Below are 18,064 nucleotides of genomic sequence, written 5' to 3' on the forward strand. Positions count from 1 at the left end.
GAATTTCTGGAATGGGCTTTCAGAGAAAACAAGACAAAAGCATGGGCACCTCCCACTTCGCGGTGGACTCTTACTATTGCATGTTAGTGGGGTGTGTGGGGTAGATCCCACACACAGCACGCTGACACTGTATGCTTTAAAAGGGTGGGCCAAACTAGGAGGCGCCAACAGGGACACTAGGCACCTCTTGAACTTTAATAAATTAAAATGCTTGATAGACCTTTTGCACAGCGTATGTGCCAACAAATATGAGACGATATTATTCAAGGCAGCTTTCACTTTAAACTACTTTGGGGCATTTAGGGTCAGCAAGATTGTGGCAAAGAACACCCTCTCGAAGGAGGCGCTAGCCGATATTAATCTTGGCAGGGAATGCATGACCATCAAACTAAATAAGTCCAAAACAGATCAGTTGGGAAGAGGGAGAATCCTCCGCTGTATTGATGACAAAAGATACTGCCTGGTTTGCACCACCAAAGCCTTCTTTCGAATTTGCACACAAACTGGGGAGGCTGGGGGGTGGTCAATTATTTAAACATAAGAATGGTAAGGCCCTCAGCAGGTTTCAACTGCAAACCATGCTTAAAAAAGCAATCCGGGTGGTGGGTTGGCACCCTTCAGAATTCGGGTCACATTCATTCGGGATTGGGGCAGCAACTTCAGCATGGATGGGGGGGCCTTGACAAGAAAGCAATCAAATCTATTGGGAGTGGAAATCCGGTACTTACTAAAGATACATCAGGAAAGATTTAATCTGACAACCACCCCCTTTTTTCTGTGTTTTTTCTCCCAGACCTCTCATCTTACAAATCAGCTTGGATCATGGGCCATTCTTTTTTAACAAAGGCAAAGCCATGGCTGGAGGACACGCTCGATGGCCTCCACTTTAAAGGAACAATCACTTCTTGGTGGGGCACCGCAGGTATGAAGTGGGGGGACTTGCATGACAAATTAGCGGCCTTGTTGGGTGTCAGGGCCACCCCCCCTAGAATTTCTGATCATACACTTAGGGGGCAATGACCAAGTGCAGCTTGGGCGGAAATCCCTCTTAAGGGAGATGTACACCTCAATCCATCGAATTGCAGACAGAGGTCATGGTCTCAGCGATAATTCCTAGGCAACACTGGCAAGGGGCAGACTCTAACAAGGCAGTGGAAATATCCAGGAAGAAATTAAATAAGGCACTAGGTAACTTCTGCGGGTACACCGACATCAGGTTAATCGTGCGCGGAGCCATTACCTTGGACAATAGCGAACTGTTCCACCAAGATGGGGTCCATCTCTCAATAGTGGGGATGGAAATCTTCACAAGAAATATTTTCTGGACTTTTGCCAAAAGGGGATGCACATAGAGGACAGTGTTTGGGGGGGACCTGAGTGGCCGTATACCCTGTCAGGGTGGCGTAAGGGATAAGCCTTGAGTTGGCCCTACAGTGGAGCAGGGCCACTGCTCACCTGATCCCTGGTCTCCCAAAACATTTCTTTCTGTGTTTTGTTATGTATCGTGGTTTATGAGTTATGGTTTTGTGTAATAAAGCTTACAGCCTAATCTTTTCCACCTTGCCTGGTTTCCCGTGGCGATCATTCCAATGCATGTTAGGGCAGGGGCGGGGTGCATGGGGCCTCCAGCTACACCTACCTGCTCTTTAGGTCACTTCCCCGCACTATGCCACTTCCAGGCTTATAATGGCAACACACTTGGTAGCAGCTTAATTGGACAATAGTGCAGCACATAGCAAAATGCGCCTATGTCAAAACAGAGATGTGCAGAACGTTCTCAGCAAATGACTTCTTTATGTGTTGGTGGCGAGTGTATACAAGAGCTCAGTTAATGGTATCCCAGCGGGCGCTTAAAAAAAGAAGTTTGGTGCAGTCGTCCTTTAATTCACGATGCCTTCATTGAGCCGAGCATCATTTCCACATTGGGAGCGCTGGGAAATGATCTTCCGGTCTGAACTGCGTGTGCTCATGGGGGGATAACTGCCACGGGCGTGTGGGGGCTGATTGTTAAAAGGTGTGACCGCCTGGGAATGCCTGTGCATAGTGGCGGGAAATATTGGAATGCCATGGCGAGGAGTCTCGGGATCTTGGCGTGTTGCGTAAGTACTGACAGAGGGGTTTTACTTTTGTGAGGTCCGATGCTGCTAATGCAGGGAAGTTCGGGCTGCGTTCTTTTGCAGGATAGGACGCATCGTTTTCCTTTCAGGCGAGATAAAATAAAGCTACGCACATGAATCTAATGTGCATGTTGTCACGTTGCCACAATTGTGCATTTTGCAAATGAACGTTGTGATGCTGCATTAGGTTAGGCCCTGAAATCCGAAACGTACATATTTGCATCACTTAAAGTTTGGAATGTGTCCATAATTACAGGCCACCCACAGGAGGGCAATAAGGAAAGGGGGAGTATAGGTTAGCTGGCCCTGTTGAAGGAGCGATGAAAGAAGGATAAGAACGAGGCAGGGTTGGGGTACCCCTCAGCCGAATGTTTAGAGCATGGGTCTAATAGTGCCAGGGTTGCAGGAACTCTGCCAGCTGAGTGACATTCCTGGGTTTATTATGTTCGATACGGAGTTTTTCATGGACCCAGCAATGCATTCGCACGTTGTGTGAATGAGCACGTGCCTGCGGATGATGACCCAGGCTGTTGGTGCATTGGCAGGTCGCTTTTTCAGTCATAATCGCGCTGCACGCTGTCAGCTGTTGCGGGGTGGAATTTCAGTGGAATTTACCCACCTCACCCCCCGCCCCCCCTGCCTCACATGAGCAGTGCATCATGGGGAGATATGCTGCTCTAATAACTAGGTACAAACCGGAGCGAGTCCCATTAGCATCCAGAGTACCCCTCCCCCCAAAGCATTCTGCTCTCCCTTAAACCGCATCTGTTTTGCCGTTTAAATGGCCTGGGCTGCGTTGCCTCAAAGACAATCGGTGCGATGTACAGCTGCACGTGCGTGGGGCTTGAGGCAGGCATTAAATGTCAGAGGAGCAAGTGCTGCACAGGAGGAAGGAGCTTTTGTGTGGAAGATAATGTGCGGACTGACACGAAAACTGTGTAGGGTCAAGGTCGTACTCAGCCACGTTGGGCCTCATTACGAGTTTGGCGGTAGCCCTGCCCTGCCCTGGCACCCGCGAATGGGCCATTACCGGCCCATTATGCGGGTATGGCTGGCCTCCCGATCCCCATTCTGCCCCGTAGGGCAGAATGGGGGTTGGGAGCATGGTTAATAACGCGGTGCAATCAAGTTCTGCTCGCGGGTGCCGGTCTGCACGCCTGGTCAGACCACGCGTGCAGTCCGGCACCAGCAAGCAGAACTCGTAATGTGGCGGAGAGGTAACAGCGGCGCCGTTAGCACTACCGGCGCTGTTGTTGCCTTTCAGCCACATCCGTAATGAGGCCCATTAACCCCACTCTGGCCTTTCGTGTGTGTGTTTATGCAGCGGCCCATCGATTCTCGCAAGCATTGCAAAGTAGTCTCGCTGAATGCTTTGCATTCCTAGGCAGACTTTAACCACTGATTCAGGGTTCGAAATTGCCAGGAGCTGGGAGCCATTACAGCCAACAGGAGCCTGGTTAGCTTGAAACCAACAGCTACCATGAGCTACTTTTGACTCCTGTGGGAAGTGGTGTCATACAAACCTAGCTATGTGATATTAACGCTGTATGTTTCCGAATGTGTATAAAGGAGAATAAAGAACACACCTAAGGGGCATTTAGAGCATATTGGATAATACAGAAAAGACACAAAGTTAGAGTTTCCGTCTTGCACAAAGTCAGATTTGCTGTGCACTATGTATTAGCTCCTGGTGCCCCAGAGTTAGCTCCTGACTAACCGGTTATACCGGACAGTAAATGCAAATAGTGTCCACAATTTGAGACACTCCCATCTCCTGCACACCAATTAAGCTAGAAAACCAGCCAACTTTTTAGGAAAACAAGTTAAACGTTTTACTCAGCAATTAAGAAAACGTAATAAAGTACAAACAAATCATATCATGTCACATTTTACCATACAGTATTACTCAATACAATTTCAACAAAAATATATTTCTCCCAAACATGTGGCAAAGAAAGAGAATTTTCGGACAAACAAACTTCTGTTCAGCTCAACGCGTTTCGGGCGTAATCCCCCTTCTTCCTCCTCCAGGGTCCATCGTCCTCTGTTGCACTCGAAATCAATATAATTTCATATTGAAATGTGTGCATTTCCACTTACACTAGTTGTGCACCTATATACTCTCAGGTTGGTTATACCCGACACACAGGAGCTGCTTTTTGCTCCTGGTCAACAAATCCCAATTTCGATCCCTGCTGTTTTCTTCAAAGGTACAAAAGTGTCAGAGTTCTCTGGACTTATTGTTACCCTCCTTTGGGGTAGATTTATTTATTTTTACATTTGTATAGCGCACAAGGCAGCACCTAGGCATCGCGGCGCTGTTACTTGTAGTTACACTTAGTTACAGGAAAAGTATAGTACATTATGCATTTAGGTGAGACGGTACATTGCATTGTGCTTTCATGATATGTGTCGATTAGGTAGCTGTGGTATGGAGTGGTCATGTGAAGAGTAGTGTTTTGACAGCTTTCTGAAGGCTAGATAGGAGTTTTTGCCTCGAGGTGTAGGGGGCTGTGTGTTCCATTGTGTAGCTGCTAGATGTAAGAATGCCGGAGGTCTCCAGCTCCTGTCAAGTCTTACAGGAAAAATGTTTACATTCTAAAGTGCAATGATGCAATTCTGAAACAAACAAATTCACAAAAATGACACGCCAATCGCTATTTTGCAGAGCCGCCATTCGAATGGTTGATGGACTTTATTATTAGCGCATTTATTCAGCGTAACATAACTTCAGGAAGTGACAGAGCCCAGAAGCAACGTAGCGATTCACATCACCACCCATCCTTCCCCTCTTTCTCTACTCAACCCAACCCCTTCACCCCACCATGCACCGTACCCCCTCTCTCTGGCTCAACCCACCCTACACCCTTTATTCCCCCACACACCTTACCCCCCCTATTCCTCCATCCATATTACCCACTCTCATCCTGCCTCTCACATTGGGCCTCATTATGACCCTTGCGCTCCCGTAATGAAGGGGGCCGGTGCGGGACCGGCCCCCTTCATTACAGGAGCGCCAATTATGAGGTTCCCTTTGCGGGACTCTAAGGATGCCTGGTAAAACCAGTCGTCCTTTCCGGTTCCCGCGAGGGGAAGAGGGAGGTAACAACGGGCCAGTTGTTATGGGCCCGTTGTTACCTCCATCCCCATTCCCATTGAGCCCTATGGGGGCTCAAATGGGAATGGGGAATGGTTCCTGCAAGGAGGAATTACCGGGTCCTCCTATGTCGGAATGACCCGGTAAGTCCTCACTGCAGGAACCCAGTAATGGAGTCCAGTTTGGAGGCAGTCATGGTGCTAATAACACCATGGCTGCCTCCAAACTCGTAATGAGGCCCATTGTCTCTTTATTTCTTACCCTCTCACTCTGACCCATTCTCGCTATTTCCTCTTGCTCATCATCAATGGCACCCTATATTAATGGCTTCCTCCCTTGCTCTATTTCCCTTCTCATTCTGCACCCCTTATCGGATCCTCCTTTAAAACTTTGCACTCTCCTTCCTGCACCCACATGCCTATAAATGCAAGATGCAAAGAACACCAGTAAACGCCAAATCTTGTTTAGACTGCCTGTGCCATTGCTAAAGGGATCCAGTAATAAGCAATCCTGGTCCTGACACCTTAACACCAACGATTTTAGCTGCACCAGTATTGAAAATCTTGTGCTTAATTTGTAAAAAAAATAAATGCTTGTCTCCAAAGAATCCTGGATCACTAATGCCAGCCCCGGCGGCGCTGTGGTGCCAGCGGCCCGGCTCAGTGCTAGATCGGTCAACAACCAGCCCATCACACTGCTACTGTTCCATGTCACATGCTTAGCACTGCAGAGCATCTGCTGGCACCGGCTAGTAGTGGGATGGATACGGAGGGAGCACCCACATCTATCTTTGTTTATTTCACAGCTTATTTTATTACATATCGACCTAGTGGACCATGCAGTACTTTGCAAACACTTAGCGTCAGCCGCCCACTTCTCAAGTGAAGCTATAGCCTGGGTCCAATTCTTTCTCCATAATAGAAGTATGCAAGTCTTTTCCACTTCAGACGCAGCAGATCCCATCCAGACAACATGTGGTGTCCCACAGGGCTCCTGCGTCTCGCTAACGATGTACAATATCTTTACTAAATCTCTATTCGACAAATTGGACAGACTGGGTGTCACCTACACTAATTATGCAGACGACATCCAGATCCTCATACCCCTTTCGGGCAATTTCGCTATGGATACAGCGTTAGTAAACAAAATGTACACCCTCATTCAGGCATGGATGGCAACCCATGGCCTTTGCCTGAACGACGAAAAAACAGAGATCCTTATTCTAGGCTCACCAAGCAACCTAAAAAAAACTCGATCCCAACTACAGCTCCTTCAATATCGACGGCAATATAATCCCCGTCGCCAAAGAGGTGTAGACCCTTGGGTTCTATCTGGACTCTACCCTGTCCCTAAGGAAACAAGTTAACTCCTTGGCCTCATCTACTGCCTACACAGGTAAACTTATCAAAGCATGCAGGCCCTTCCTCTCACCAGCTAGCCGCATTATCCTAGCTAATGCACTGATCCTCTCAAAACTGGATTATTGCAATGCACTGTATGCAGGCGCCAATACATACGTCATAATAAACTTGAAACCCTGCAAAACAACGTGCTCAGAACGGCCCTGAACCTCCCGTTCAGAGAGCACATTTCGAACGTGCGTAGAAATTACATTTGGCCAAAAATCAGCGACAGGATCACCTTTAAAATTATCACACTCACATTCAAATGCCTGAACAATGCAGCCCCCCATACCTCAGAGACAGAATAATAAGGAACATTTCTGCACGACCAACTAGAACAGCCAACTCCTTCTGCCTCCAAACTCCTAGATTCCATCTTAAAAAAAAACTGAGGCAATAGCTTCCCTGTGCAAGCAGCTCAATACTGGAATACCCTACCAGTCGAACTAAGAAGGGAGCAGCCCTAAAACAGTTTCAGGCACCACACCAGTACCTGGCTCCGACGCAATGACTTCTGAAACCTTTGAGACCATGAGTATTAGGACCTACTGCCATATGATGCCCAACCCTCATATGTAAATTGTACATAATGTATTTACTGCTTATAATATGCTACCTGCCATCTCACTTGTACAGAATGTATTTATGTATACCTGTTATCTGTAACCAAGTTCTAAGTATTCTTGCTGCTCTGTGCGCCCAGCTACCCAAGGGTTCTCCTGGCGCCCTATAAATAAACAAACAAACATGTTTTAAATACCTGAAAGTAATGTGGGAATAGCTAGATTTTTCAAGTTGGCATTATGTTGCATTCTGGGAGTTATAGTTTAACATTAAAACCACAATGATATTCTTTTGGCTTAAGATGTTGCTATACAGATTTACATGCTGCCATGTGTTTTTTTGTAAGTAAGCTCTACAAGACATTATTACTGTAGACCTTCAAATCCAACTATTTGAGCCAAGGTTTGTGATCCTGGTCAGACGCTTCCCCTCCGCCCCCCCCTGCCTCGACATCTCCCTCTATGACCTAGGATACTGGCCACTGGCCACTACATGTCTTTTCTATGTAGGGTTCCTATTCATATTGAAGTGGAGGTTATGTTCAGGATAACCCTCTTATCTTCTGCCTCAGCACCCATAGTGCTGCCTTGCACATAAAGCAGGACAGGCACCATGCACACTTCACCGCCTGAAAATAAAGGTCCCGCTGCTACGCAGACGTTCAAGATGGAAGTTATACAGAAACTACAGAATCTGGGAATTTGATTGGCAGCTCCATAAACAACCCAATGAAATGTATGCCTCCTAATTGCCTACAATTATTTTAGCTGCCACAAGTGTTCCAGTGTTTCCCCCTGCTGACTAGTAGCTTGTGTAACATCTTCTTTCTGCTTTGCACTCAGGTTCCATATGGGCCCATCGATTTACGTGTTAGCATTGTCACAGAGAGCCAAGTCAGCTCCACCCCATGGGTAAAAATCATTGGCAACGCCAACAGTTTGGCCTTTTGTGTAGGCATGGGAAAGGCACTTGCCATGCACTGCCATAGTGGTATTACCTGGCTATAGATGGTAGTAGGTGAAAAATGGTGCAAATACCTGGGCATTTAATAGTAGTGTCTGGCAAATGCCTAATACTTATACAAAAGCCAAAACTGTTAGCTTTGCCACTACTTGTTTTTAACAGGACTTCAGTTAAGGACATGCATAGTGCTTATAAATCAAGTGGCTGAAGGCAAACCTGGTTAACACATTTTTATTACACCAGTAGCACGCCTACTACGCCAATTGAGTCATTAACTCTAAGAAGAACTGACAGGCGCTTCAAGTGCAAAGTTTGATGGTAAGGCTCCATTAAAGCAAGCTCAAAGAGTTCCAATGAGGTGGTGTTTTTGGCGAGCAGGGACGCCGACCCACTGAGTTATCACACTTGCCATGGCATCTCATCATTTACATCCATAGAAGGTTACGGGGGCAATCCAGTGTCCGCATCTATTCTAGACTGAGTGCATGTTGCATTTCGCCATCAGCTGAATGTTTTAAAGAAAAAAAAAACATTGCATGTTTCGTTCCCATTTCTCCCTAAAGCATGTCCGCGTACATAATATTCATGCGTTTGAGGTTGAGAACGTGCTTGGCACAATGCTATTCAATTAACATATTTCTGTTTATTTGTTTATTGCTATTCTCATCCGTGCATATTTTTCTTTAGAAATGCTGCAGCGAAACCCCAGAAGGGCAATCAGCTCATATGCGCGTATATGTGTTTTGGGGACCTGGGGCGCTCTTAAAACAATCAAGGAATACTGTACTCCAGGCTGCAAACAAAGTGCTTCTGTCGCACACCCGCTAAGCAGAGCATTCCAAAAGCCACTCCCCTAAACGAATAGCAAAGCACTGGATCAGAGCACATGGGGGTGAGGGTAAAGTGCCCTTCGCTGCCTCCATCCACCCTCCTGCTGCAGCCTGTGCACACAGCCTCCTCCAAAGTGAGCCAATTGCCTGTGGAATTTTCATGAAGTGCAGAAATGTTGCATCTAGAAGCACTTACTAATTAAGCAAAAATAGACGGGAGCTCTTGCTAGATGACTATCAGTAGTTTAACTGCAGTGTTAGCCAAGAGATATTCTGAAACACATACCTTATGAAAATTAAACTGTAATATGTTTCACAGAATGTGCATCACATTAATTTAGCATTTATTACTATTGCAAATTATTTCTAGTGAAAACAAAAAAACAGACCTTCCACACACGATGCTGCCTAATCACTGTCTGGAACGAAAACCCTTCCTTCACTGGAACCCGTCGAAGCCGGACCCTTCATCGACGGGAACTCGTCCCGAACAGAGCAGAAGTCAAAGGGCAAACCTACCCCCTCACATAGATGGGCTCCCAATGCCCAGTCTCCTTCATGAAGCAAGGCTGCAGCCTGCTCTGCTTGTCGCTGACTTTCTCTCCATGTCTCTCTGCAGCTCTGTGCTCGGCACCGCCCGTCAAGAGCGGTCGAGCAGTTGCCGGATGTTACTTTTTATTTTACAAAACACTGGCACCGGCTGAGGCCCGCTTCCAGTGTTTGTAAAAAAGTAACATCTTCCTTCACTATCAGTTCACCTGCAGCCCTGGTGTCTCGCGCCGACTCGCTGCCTGCAGGCCCTGATCATGCAGAGCAGATCAGAGTAGAAAGGGCCTGCAGGCAGCCCTGAGCTGGCGCAAGACCGTCCCAGGCTTGGGCATGAAACCCGGCCCCTCGCTCGTCTCTAAGGATTTCGGATCGGCGATTGCATTCATCAAAGAAAGTTAACTCTTAGGTATTAACTTTCTTTGATGAATGCCTTCATCCCCTGGGCACTGCTGCTCAGCGAGCCGTGATGAAGGGCCAGAAAGAGTGCTGGTGCCGAAAAAACTGTGCCAGTGTTGCTCACCGGCAAACACCGGCACAAATTAAGCACTAAATTTAGTATCTTTGTTTGGCAGATTGTTAAATCTGCATTGGAGGGCTGCAATGAAATGTCGATTTCGTGATGGTTAGGGAATTGCATTCCTGTATGATTTGCTTAAAGAGCCTATTTGTTTGTTTATATATTTATATAGCGCTCCAAGCCCGGGGGTATCTGGGCGCGTTACATGTTGCATAAGGTACTTTTTACAATACAATGTTGCTAATAGAAGAATCAGCAAGTTACACAGTTGCATAATGAATTAATAGTTATAAATCAATATGTACATAATATTTACAAGGCTGTACGGGCAATGCAGGCAATAATGAGTGTGGCCGTCTAATCTGAAGCTGGTTAGAGGTCCCTAGTGAAGAGCCAGCTTTTAGTTCTTTTTCTGAATCTGAAGAAAGATTAGTCAGATCTTAAGACAGGGAGTTCCATAGCTGTGCTGCCATTACAGGAAAGCTGCCCCCCCTGTCTTTTTAAGGTTATATATAGGGACTTTAAGGGAATTTGTAAAGAGTTAAGGGCCCTTTTGGCACCACCATATTTAAAGCAGTCTATATTGCTGATATTAGATAGTGCCCCGGAAAGCAACCATCTGGCCATTTATGTATATTTTCACATATTTAACTCTATGAATTCTGACTCGGAGGCTAATGGCAGGTTTGTCAGATAATTCTTCAAGAATCATTTTTGTGTGTGTTCATTTCACCCTACTTCCCAACATCAACTGCTCTGGCGGTGTATCGAAATAGTAGGAAACTACATATAGCATGTGGTAAAGGTTCTGGGTACACTACTTACCTGTAAATGTTAACTCGATTGATGTGGCCTGTTCACATTACCACTCTTCTCACTCATGCAAACCTGAAATGGTTTGATGGCTGTTGTTAGCGTAACAGATTTACTGGTCTTTAGTTGACATGCTTTAGCCTGAGACCAAGGTAGCAAAGCAGTAGAAAACGGAAGTGTAGAGTCAAGTCATTTAAGATATATATTTAGTTTTAATAACCCAAGTTCACGTACAGCCTTTCGTTACATACATTTACGGATGATTCTGGAGAGTCGTCTTGGGGACAGATAAATACAATAAAATGCTGCTTACTTATCTAATTGCATTAAGTACATATGGCTTAAATTGAACAATAATAAAACATAATTATACATGTATTGCCTAGAACTGCCTACACTGATCCCAAACCCATGCATCATATTCAGGGGCATGCACCTATCTGTCAAACCATTGTTGGCAAGTTGGGTCTGTTTTTGAACAGGTATATACAAGAACGATATTGCCATTTTCAAATGTTAAAGGTAAATGTGAAATCTATGAAGTTTTCAGCTGTTGTGAATTGCAGCCTGAACAACAGCAATTCCCTGAAAAAAAACCTGATTTTGGGTAGCGGATTGATCAGAACCTGCTGTCCTGCCGAGATTCCAAGATGGAGGCGTGGGGGTGGTTCACATATAGAGGGTGTTAGGGCACCCCCCACTTGCTTCCTTTTCAGGTTTTGGGGCCTGCACATTCCCAACCAGTAAATGTTATTTGTATTATGGAGCGAGTTCCTGTCACTCAACTCCATACTATGAATGTAGTGTGTTCTTACAGTGGCTGGTACTGACAGGCTGGCAATACTGTCCTTGTAATTCTTGGCAAAGCCATCATAGTTGTGTTCTTACAGTGGCTGGTACTGCCAGGCTGACAGTACTGGCCTTAAACGTATTAAGAAGAGCCATCCTAGGTATATACAGTCACAATACTGGCATTGGGTCAAGCCAAGACAAGGGTGTTCTTACATTATCTGATAGTACTGTCTTTATTGAGCAAAGCCATCATGGATGCGTTCTTCGTACACCTGAAATGCTGGCATATATTGTTGGCAGCAGCCTCCTGAAAATGTGCTGGAAAATGTTCCTGTTTTCTTGTTTGGTGACCTGGGAGCTATTGTTGTTTTCAAGTGTTACCCTGCATATACAATTGAAAACTCTGTGGCTTTTTAACACATTTTTCACTTCAAGGCTACTAAAAATGCACAATTTAAGCACTTCTATTAAAAAATTGCAAAAATTCGCATTGGTTGTTTTGGATACCCTCGCTACACTTAGTCGCTAGTGCTCATTACCAGGAAATATTTAACCTGCCCCAACTATGGTTGGGGCCATAGCACTCCTTTCAAGTGGAAATGTTAGGGGCTCCCTGTAATCCAGAAGATTTTCCTTAATCTATCAAAACGAAATAACCGCATTAGATACTCTTTTGAAAGTCTCTGTTAATTGTTCCTAATCGTAAAGCTGAAGGGAGCATGCAATAGTGATTAGGGCACCAGTCTCTTCAACAACCAATCCACCACTGCAAACTGAAACGGCTCACCTGATCTTCCATAATTGAAGGTCTATTTCCTCAGTTGCCCAATTACTTTTTCTTCCCCTCACAGAGGTTATGGGGAACAGTACTTTAGATGATTTACTTCATATTTGTGTGCTACAAAAATATCGCTTGTTTAATGGGCTAAAATGCTAACAATATGAATAAATACACTAATCAATAATGTCAAGTTAGACAAAGTATATACAGTGTTTATGTACAATACAAAGCAATAAGGCCTTATTCTTATCAAGGTGCACTTAAACGTTTAAATATTGGACAACTACCGTAACCGCATAGGTATGTCGTTTTCCAACCTTGGTTTCAGAGAACTCTAATCTTAAGCAATGGCGGTGGCTACACAGTTCTACTGTTTCATGATTTATGTACAGATAATACCGGTTATAGGCTCTACTCTGAAAAGTTCATCTAGCATGCGCTATACACTTGCATCTCTCTCCTATCATTCCACAGCACAGATATGGGATGACGCTGGGTTGTTATTCGGATCCTCTTCAGTGACGGAAGGCATTTCGTTGACTAGGTTTTCATTCTGTACTTCTGGACCTGCATTATCCTCTGGGGGCTTCTCGTCTGGAAGCTTCTGCTCTTCTTGAATCTTCTCTTCGGTCACATTTATTCCATCTCTCAATGTCTCGTCTTTAGGAAGTATAACTTTTTCCAGCGATTTCACCAGCTCTTCTCTCAGCTCGTCATCAGATTCTTCAAAATTCCTGCAGTGTTAAATGGTCAGAATTACAACAGAAAAGTAAACAAGCAGCCGGCAACAGGAAAGGCTAATGAAAAAAGTTTAGAATATATGAATGCTAGCGAGTTAGTTAAAGTTACACATAAGAGCCCCAACAGTTGTGCAAACGTTTGTTTACAATCCTATTAAATGTTACATTTTCAGATACAGTCCTTACATCTTTTCCCAATATTTAGGTGTTTGGTTTGTTAATTTGGATGTACGTTAAAAGAAGGGAGCTGAAAAGCTCGAAATGCAAAATACTGAGGCCCACTCTGGTGCATTTTGCAATTCGAGCTTTTCTTTTTTTTGTCCCCCGCATTGTTTATTGTATGTGGCAGACACCCCCGCAGCCCCCGAACCTGAAAATACCGAACTAGAAGTGCAGGGGACACCCCCGCAACCCTCGCTCACCTACCTCAGTACTTTTGGATCCAGTAATTTAGACCTATGCCGAGTGCGACAAAACCGTATCTACGACCCTCTAGATACGATCTTTTGGGTTGATACAGTTATTTTAGGGCAGATTAGGGATATTTAGAGACTTTGTCAAATCTTCTTAAAAGCATGTTACTGTTTTATGAATAAGCTGTTTGAAAACTAAATTTGGATTTCAAAACCTTTATCAAAGTACTACTTTTGCACATGATCGTCTTATTACTCATGAAAGATTAAAAGCTGGGTAGTGCATACTTTCATGGGCAGGCACTTAGATTGTCCACAGGAGAGGGGAGTGGGATTTCACAATACTGGGTCATGATGATCATAAAGTCTTTGACTACCTAAACTTTCTGAGCTTCTAACTCAGGGTCACGTAGTAGGGGGAGCATTACACAATAGAGGACAGTTCCAACTGATCACTACACCATAGCCCGTCCACTGGGCCTTCCCCTCAGAACTAAACAAGTAAAACAGATGGCTTTTCCTTTTGGCAACGGTCAAAGAATGTCCAAACCATGAAACATCCAACTGTGCAAATAACCCAACAGACTTCCCTGGAGGCTTCTCAATCTCGTAAATATGTGCACGGGTGGGATTGTAGCATGTGTCTTGCTTTTTTGGTTTTAAAGTGAATGTGAAAGCTCGATTAAGGTCCCTTTCCCAAAAGATTGAAAACAGATGGAACAAGTTACTTACCTGTAAGTCTTGTTTTCCATCATGGGTCTTGCATGGATTCACATGCTCATGAATACTCCCCGTCATCAGACTGTGAATCCTCTCTAAAAAGAAAGCAGTTTTGCTTTAAACTTAAAACTGCTTGTCTCCTCTAGCCTATGTATGTCCTTTGGGTCATACTGTTCCCAGCCACTGACACTCGTCCTCTTAACCTCCACGCCTGGTGGCCATTTTAACATCTGGTAGCACCCGTAAAGTGGCAGTATGAACCAAGAAGACCCACAGAGGGGAAGGAGGGAGGGTTCGCATGTTAATCTATGCAAGACCCAAGCTGGAGAACAGGAGTTACAGGTAAGACTTGTTCCTTCTCCAGCATGGGATCTTGCATGTATTCACGTGCTCATGAATACGATTATACAGCAGTACATATACACAACCACAGAATTTGGCAAGGCTCACAGAAGCAATACACTTACCCCGTGAACAAACAAACCAGTGTCGTAGCACTGCCTGGCCGACCCGGGATTCCTCCCTGGAACCCCTGTCGACACAGTAGAATTTTGTGAAGGTGTGAGTGGACCTCCACGTAGCAGCCCTGCAGATGTCTAGCATGGGAACACCAGAGAGAAACGGTGTAGCTGCTGGATGGCTCTGTTGCCCAGACCATGACCGTGCATGATACAGCCGGAGATCCACCTGGAGATGGAAACGTTAGACTGGGTCCTGCCATGTCCCACAGGCCCAAAATTGACAAACAGCTGAGACGTTTTCCAAAAGTCCTTAGTGCGTGCCAGGTAGAACTTGAGGGCACAAGCAACATCCAGCTAATGCAACGCCCTCTCAGCAGGCGTAGATTCGCAAAGAACACTGGCAGCACCAAAGGCTTGTTGAGATAAAAACCTGATGGAACCTTTGGCATGAAGGTGAGGTGAGTCCGCAGCACCACCTTGGTAACATGGAAGGACAAATATGGCTGCTTGTGCTTGCAGGATAGTGCCTGAATCTCCCCGACCCACCTGACCTAGGTGATAGCCCATAGGAAAGCGGTCTTCCACGATAGAAATGTTAAAGGGGCCTGATGCATTGGCTCAAATGGAGGGCCTATAAGCCTAGACAGGACTAAGTTCAGCTCCCAAGCCGGTAGAAAAGTTCTGAAGAGACCCTTGAGAAACTCTTTGATGAGCATATGTGACCACAGGGAGAGCTTGCCCAGTGCCCGTGTGTACTGGGATATGGCTGCCAGATTAACCTTAATGAAGGCGTGAGCCAGGCCAGCCTTAGCCAGCGAGAGCAGATACGGGAGGAGCTGCAGAGCCGTTATCCGTATCAGTGTGATCTTCTGCGCTCTGCACCACACTGTGAAGCGCTTCCATTTGTGCCTGTAGAAGGAAAACCTAGAGGGAACTCTGGCCTTGGCCAGGATCTTCTTGCATTCCAGAGACAAGATATAGTTCCCAAATTCTAAGGCTGCAGGAGCCAGGCTGTGAGGCTGAGTGACACTGGGTCACGGTGTAGGATTGTTAGTTTTCTCTGGAGAGAAGGTCAGGAAGTGGAGGCAGCTGGTTGGCCGGAACCACTGACGGATGGAGCAGATCCGAGTACCAGATTTGCCCCCGCCACGTGGGTGCGATGAGGATAATCCTACAATGGCAGCGTCTGTGTGCTGATCACACGTAACAGTAGCAGAATAGTAGGAAAGACGTACAGGAAAAGCCTGTCCCAGGGGAACTAGAAGGCATCCCCTAGACTTCTCGACTGAGGATATCTGCTGGCAAACCTCTGGCACTTGAGTTGGCAGTTGTTGCAAAGAGGTAAACCTGGGGAAGACCCCAATTGACGAAGAGATAAGACACCTGCGCTTGTTGAAGCTCCCACTCATGACAGGTCCGCAGCTCCCTGCTGAGCGAGGTCTGCAATGGTTTTCTTGAAGCCCTGCCGGTGAAAGGGGACGAGGAACATGTCCTGATGAATGGCCTTGCGCCACAGGGAAGAGAGAGAGAGAGAGCGCGAGAGAGAGAGCGAGAGAGAGAGAGAGCGAGAGAGAGAGAGAGAGAGAGAGAGAGAGAGAGAGAGAGAGAGAGAAAGAGAATCAATCAATCCAGCCCTGCTTCCGGATGTAAAACATGGTGGTGGTGTTATCTGAAGATCTGCACCACCTTCCCCTGAAGCTGGAATGACTTGAGAGCCCAGACAACCACCCATAGCTCCTGGACATTTATGTCTCGTGAGATTATACCGTGCGAGTCCCCCAACCCTCCAGAGAGGCATCGGTAGTGACTGTAGCCTGGTATGGAGGGATCTGGAAAGGAGCTCCTCAAATCAGATGTGGAAGAATGGACAACCAATGACAGAACACCTGATTGAGGGCGATCCTGTCTCTCCATGTGCCTGTGACCTGCTGCCAACTGGCGTCCAAGAATTTCTCCAGTGGCCGCATTTGGAGCCTGTAAAAGGGTACGAAATAGATGCAGGAGAACATCCTGCGCAACAAGGATTTGATGGAGAACATCCTGCGCAACAAGGATTTGATGGACCGAACTGTTGTGATGGGCAACAGCCCCTGAACCTACCCCGGAATAGGGTAGACGTGTATTCCCTTGCAGCATAGGTATGCTGCTCCCGCAGCTACGCTTTTTGTGAATACTCTAAGAGCCAATTTCAGGCCAAAGGGCAGGGCCTTGAATGGGTAATGCCACCCCTCCAAGACAAAACACCGGAACTTCTGGGGTTTGCAATTAATGGGAATGTGGAAGTATGCATCTTCCAGGTCGAGAGTTGCCAGAAAATCCCCATCCTCCAGGTGGTCGAGCACGTGCTGCAACGGGACCATCCTGAACTTTTGGGACTTTAGGTACTTGTTTAAGCATCGTAAGTCTAGGATCGGTTGCCACCGTCCTACCAGAAAGTATCTGGAGTACACTCCAGAGCCCCGGAGGCACTGAGGGACTGGTTCTATTGCCCCTTTTCGCAACATGGCCTCAACCTCCTGTAGCAGTTGGGCCATGTGAAGTTCTTGACGGGTGACATGAGGAATGCAGGGGCACCGGTCTTTAAATTCTAAAGCGTGCCCTTGCTAAAGAAGGTCCAGCACCCATTTATCCATGGTGAGCTTTCTCTGCTGCTTGACAACGTTCGATAGGTTCGGCCTCCCATTGGGGTGGGAAAGTGGGGTGTGGTTCAATGGCCAATTCAGGCCTGCTTGGGCATCTGCGTCCTGGATGGTGGACGGCAACAACATTGGCCGCCACTGCCAGAGGCCTGAGAGTGGTCCCTGTAGGCTTCCTGGGTGGTGGAGCAGGAGGGCTGATAGAGGGGTAGTGGACTCCTTGGAGAATCTTCCCCTCAGGGAACGAAAGGAAAACCTCCTCTGTTGCAGGGTCCCCAAAGAGCGTGCAGTCTCCATGTCAGACTTGATGGGCAGGAGAGTCTCATCCATCGCCTTTCCAAACAGGTTGTCCCCATTAAGTGGCATGTCCACAACCTTTCCCTGCACATCCGTGTGAAAGTTTGTGGCTTTCAGCCAACACTGACGCTGGAGAGCCACACCATTCCCCATTTGACGGAGCCCTGAGTCTGCTATGTCGAGCGCAACTAGAATGGCAAGGTTTGAAGCCACCTCTCCCTCCTGAAAGAGGGCCAAGGCCTCGGCCTTCTTGTCATCAGGGAGGAAATCCAGGATGGGCCCGAGCTTGTACTACAGCTCCCTTTCGTATTGAGACAGGATGGCAAGGACGTTGGCGGCTTCGATGGTGGAGGCTGCAGTGTAATTATTGC

General features: G+C 46.5%; 1 protein-coding gene across 3 annotated transcripts in view; it reads right to left on the reverse strand.

Annotated features, from left to right (window-relative positions):
• Positions 1–11,042: 11,042 nt before the first annotated feature.
• NEK5 (NIMA related kinase 5) overlaps positions 11,043–18,064 on the reverse strand; it is a 1,893,692-nt gene continuing 1,886,670 nt past the window's right edge. For all 3 annotated transcript variants that reach the window (XM_069639859.1, XM_069639857.1, XM_069639858.1), the window contains one exon: positions 11,043–13,160. In XM_069639859.1, the coding sequence (XP_069495960.1) occupies positions 12,890–13,160 (271 nt within the window). In that variant the 3' untranslated portion in view covers positions 11,043–12,889. The remainder of the gene's footprint in view (positions 13,161–18,064) is intronic.

The sequence above is a fragment of the Ambystoma mexicanum genome, chromosome 7q (assembly GCF_040938575.1).
Source record: "Ambystoma mexicanum isolate Mex_15411 chromosome 7q, UKY_AmexF1_1, whole genome shotgun sequence".
In the NCBI taxonomy this organism is placed as follows: Eukaryota; Metazoa; Chordata; class Amphibia; order Caudata; family Ambystomatidae; genus Ambystoma; species Ambystoma mexicanum.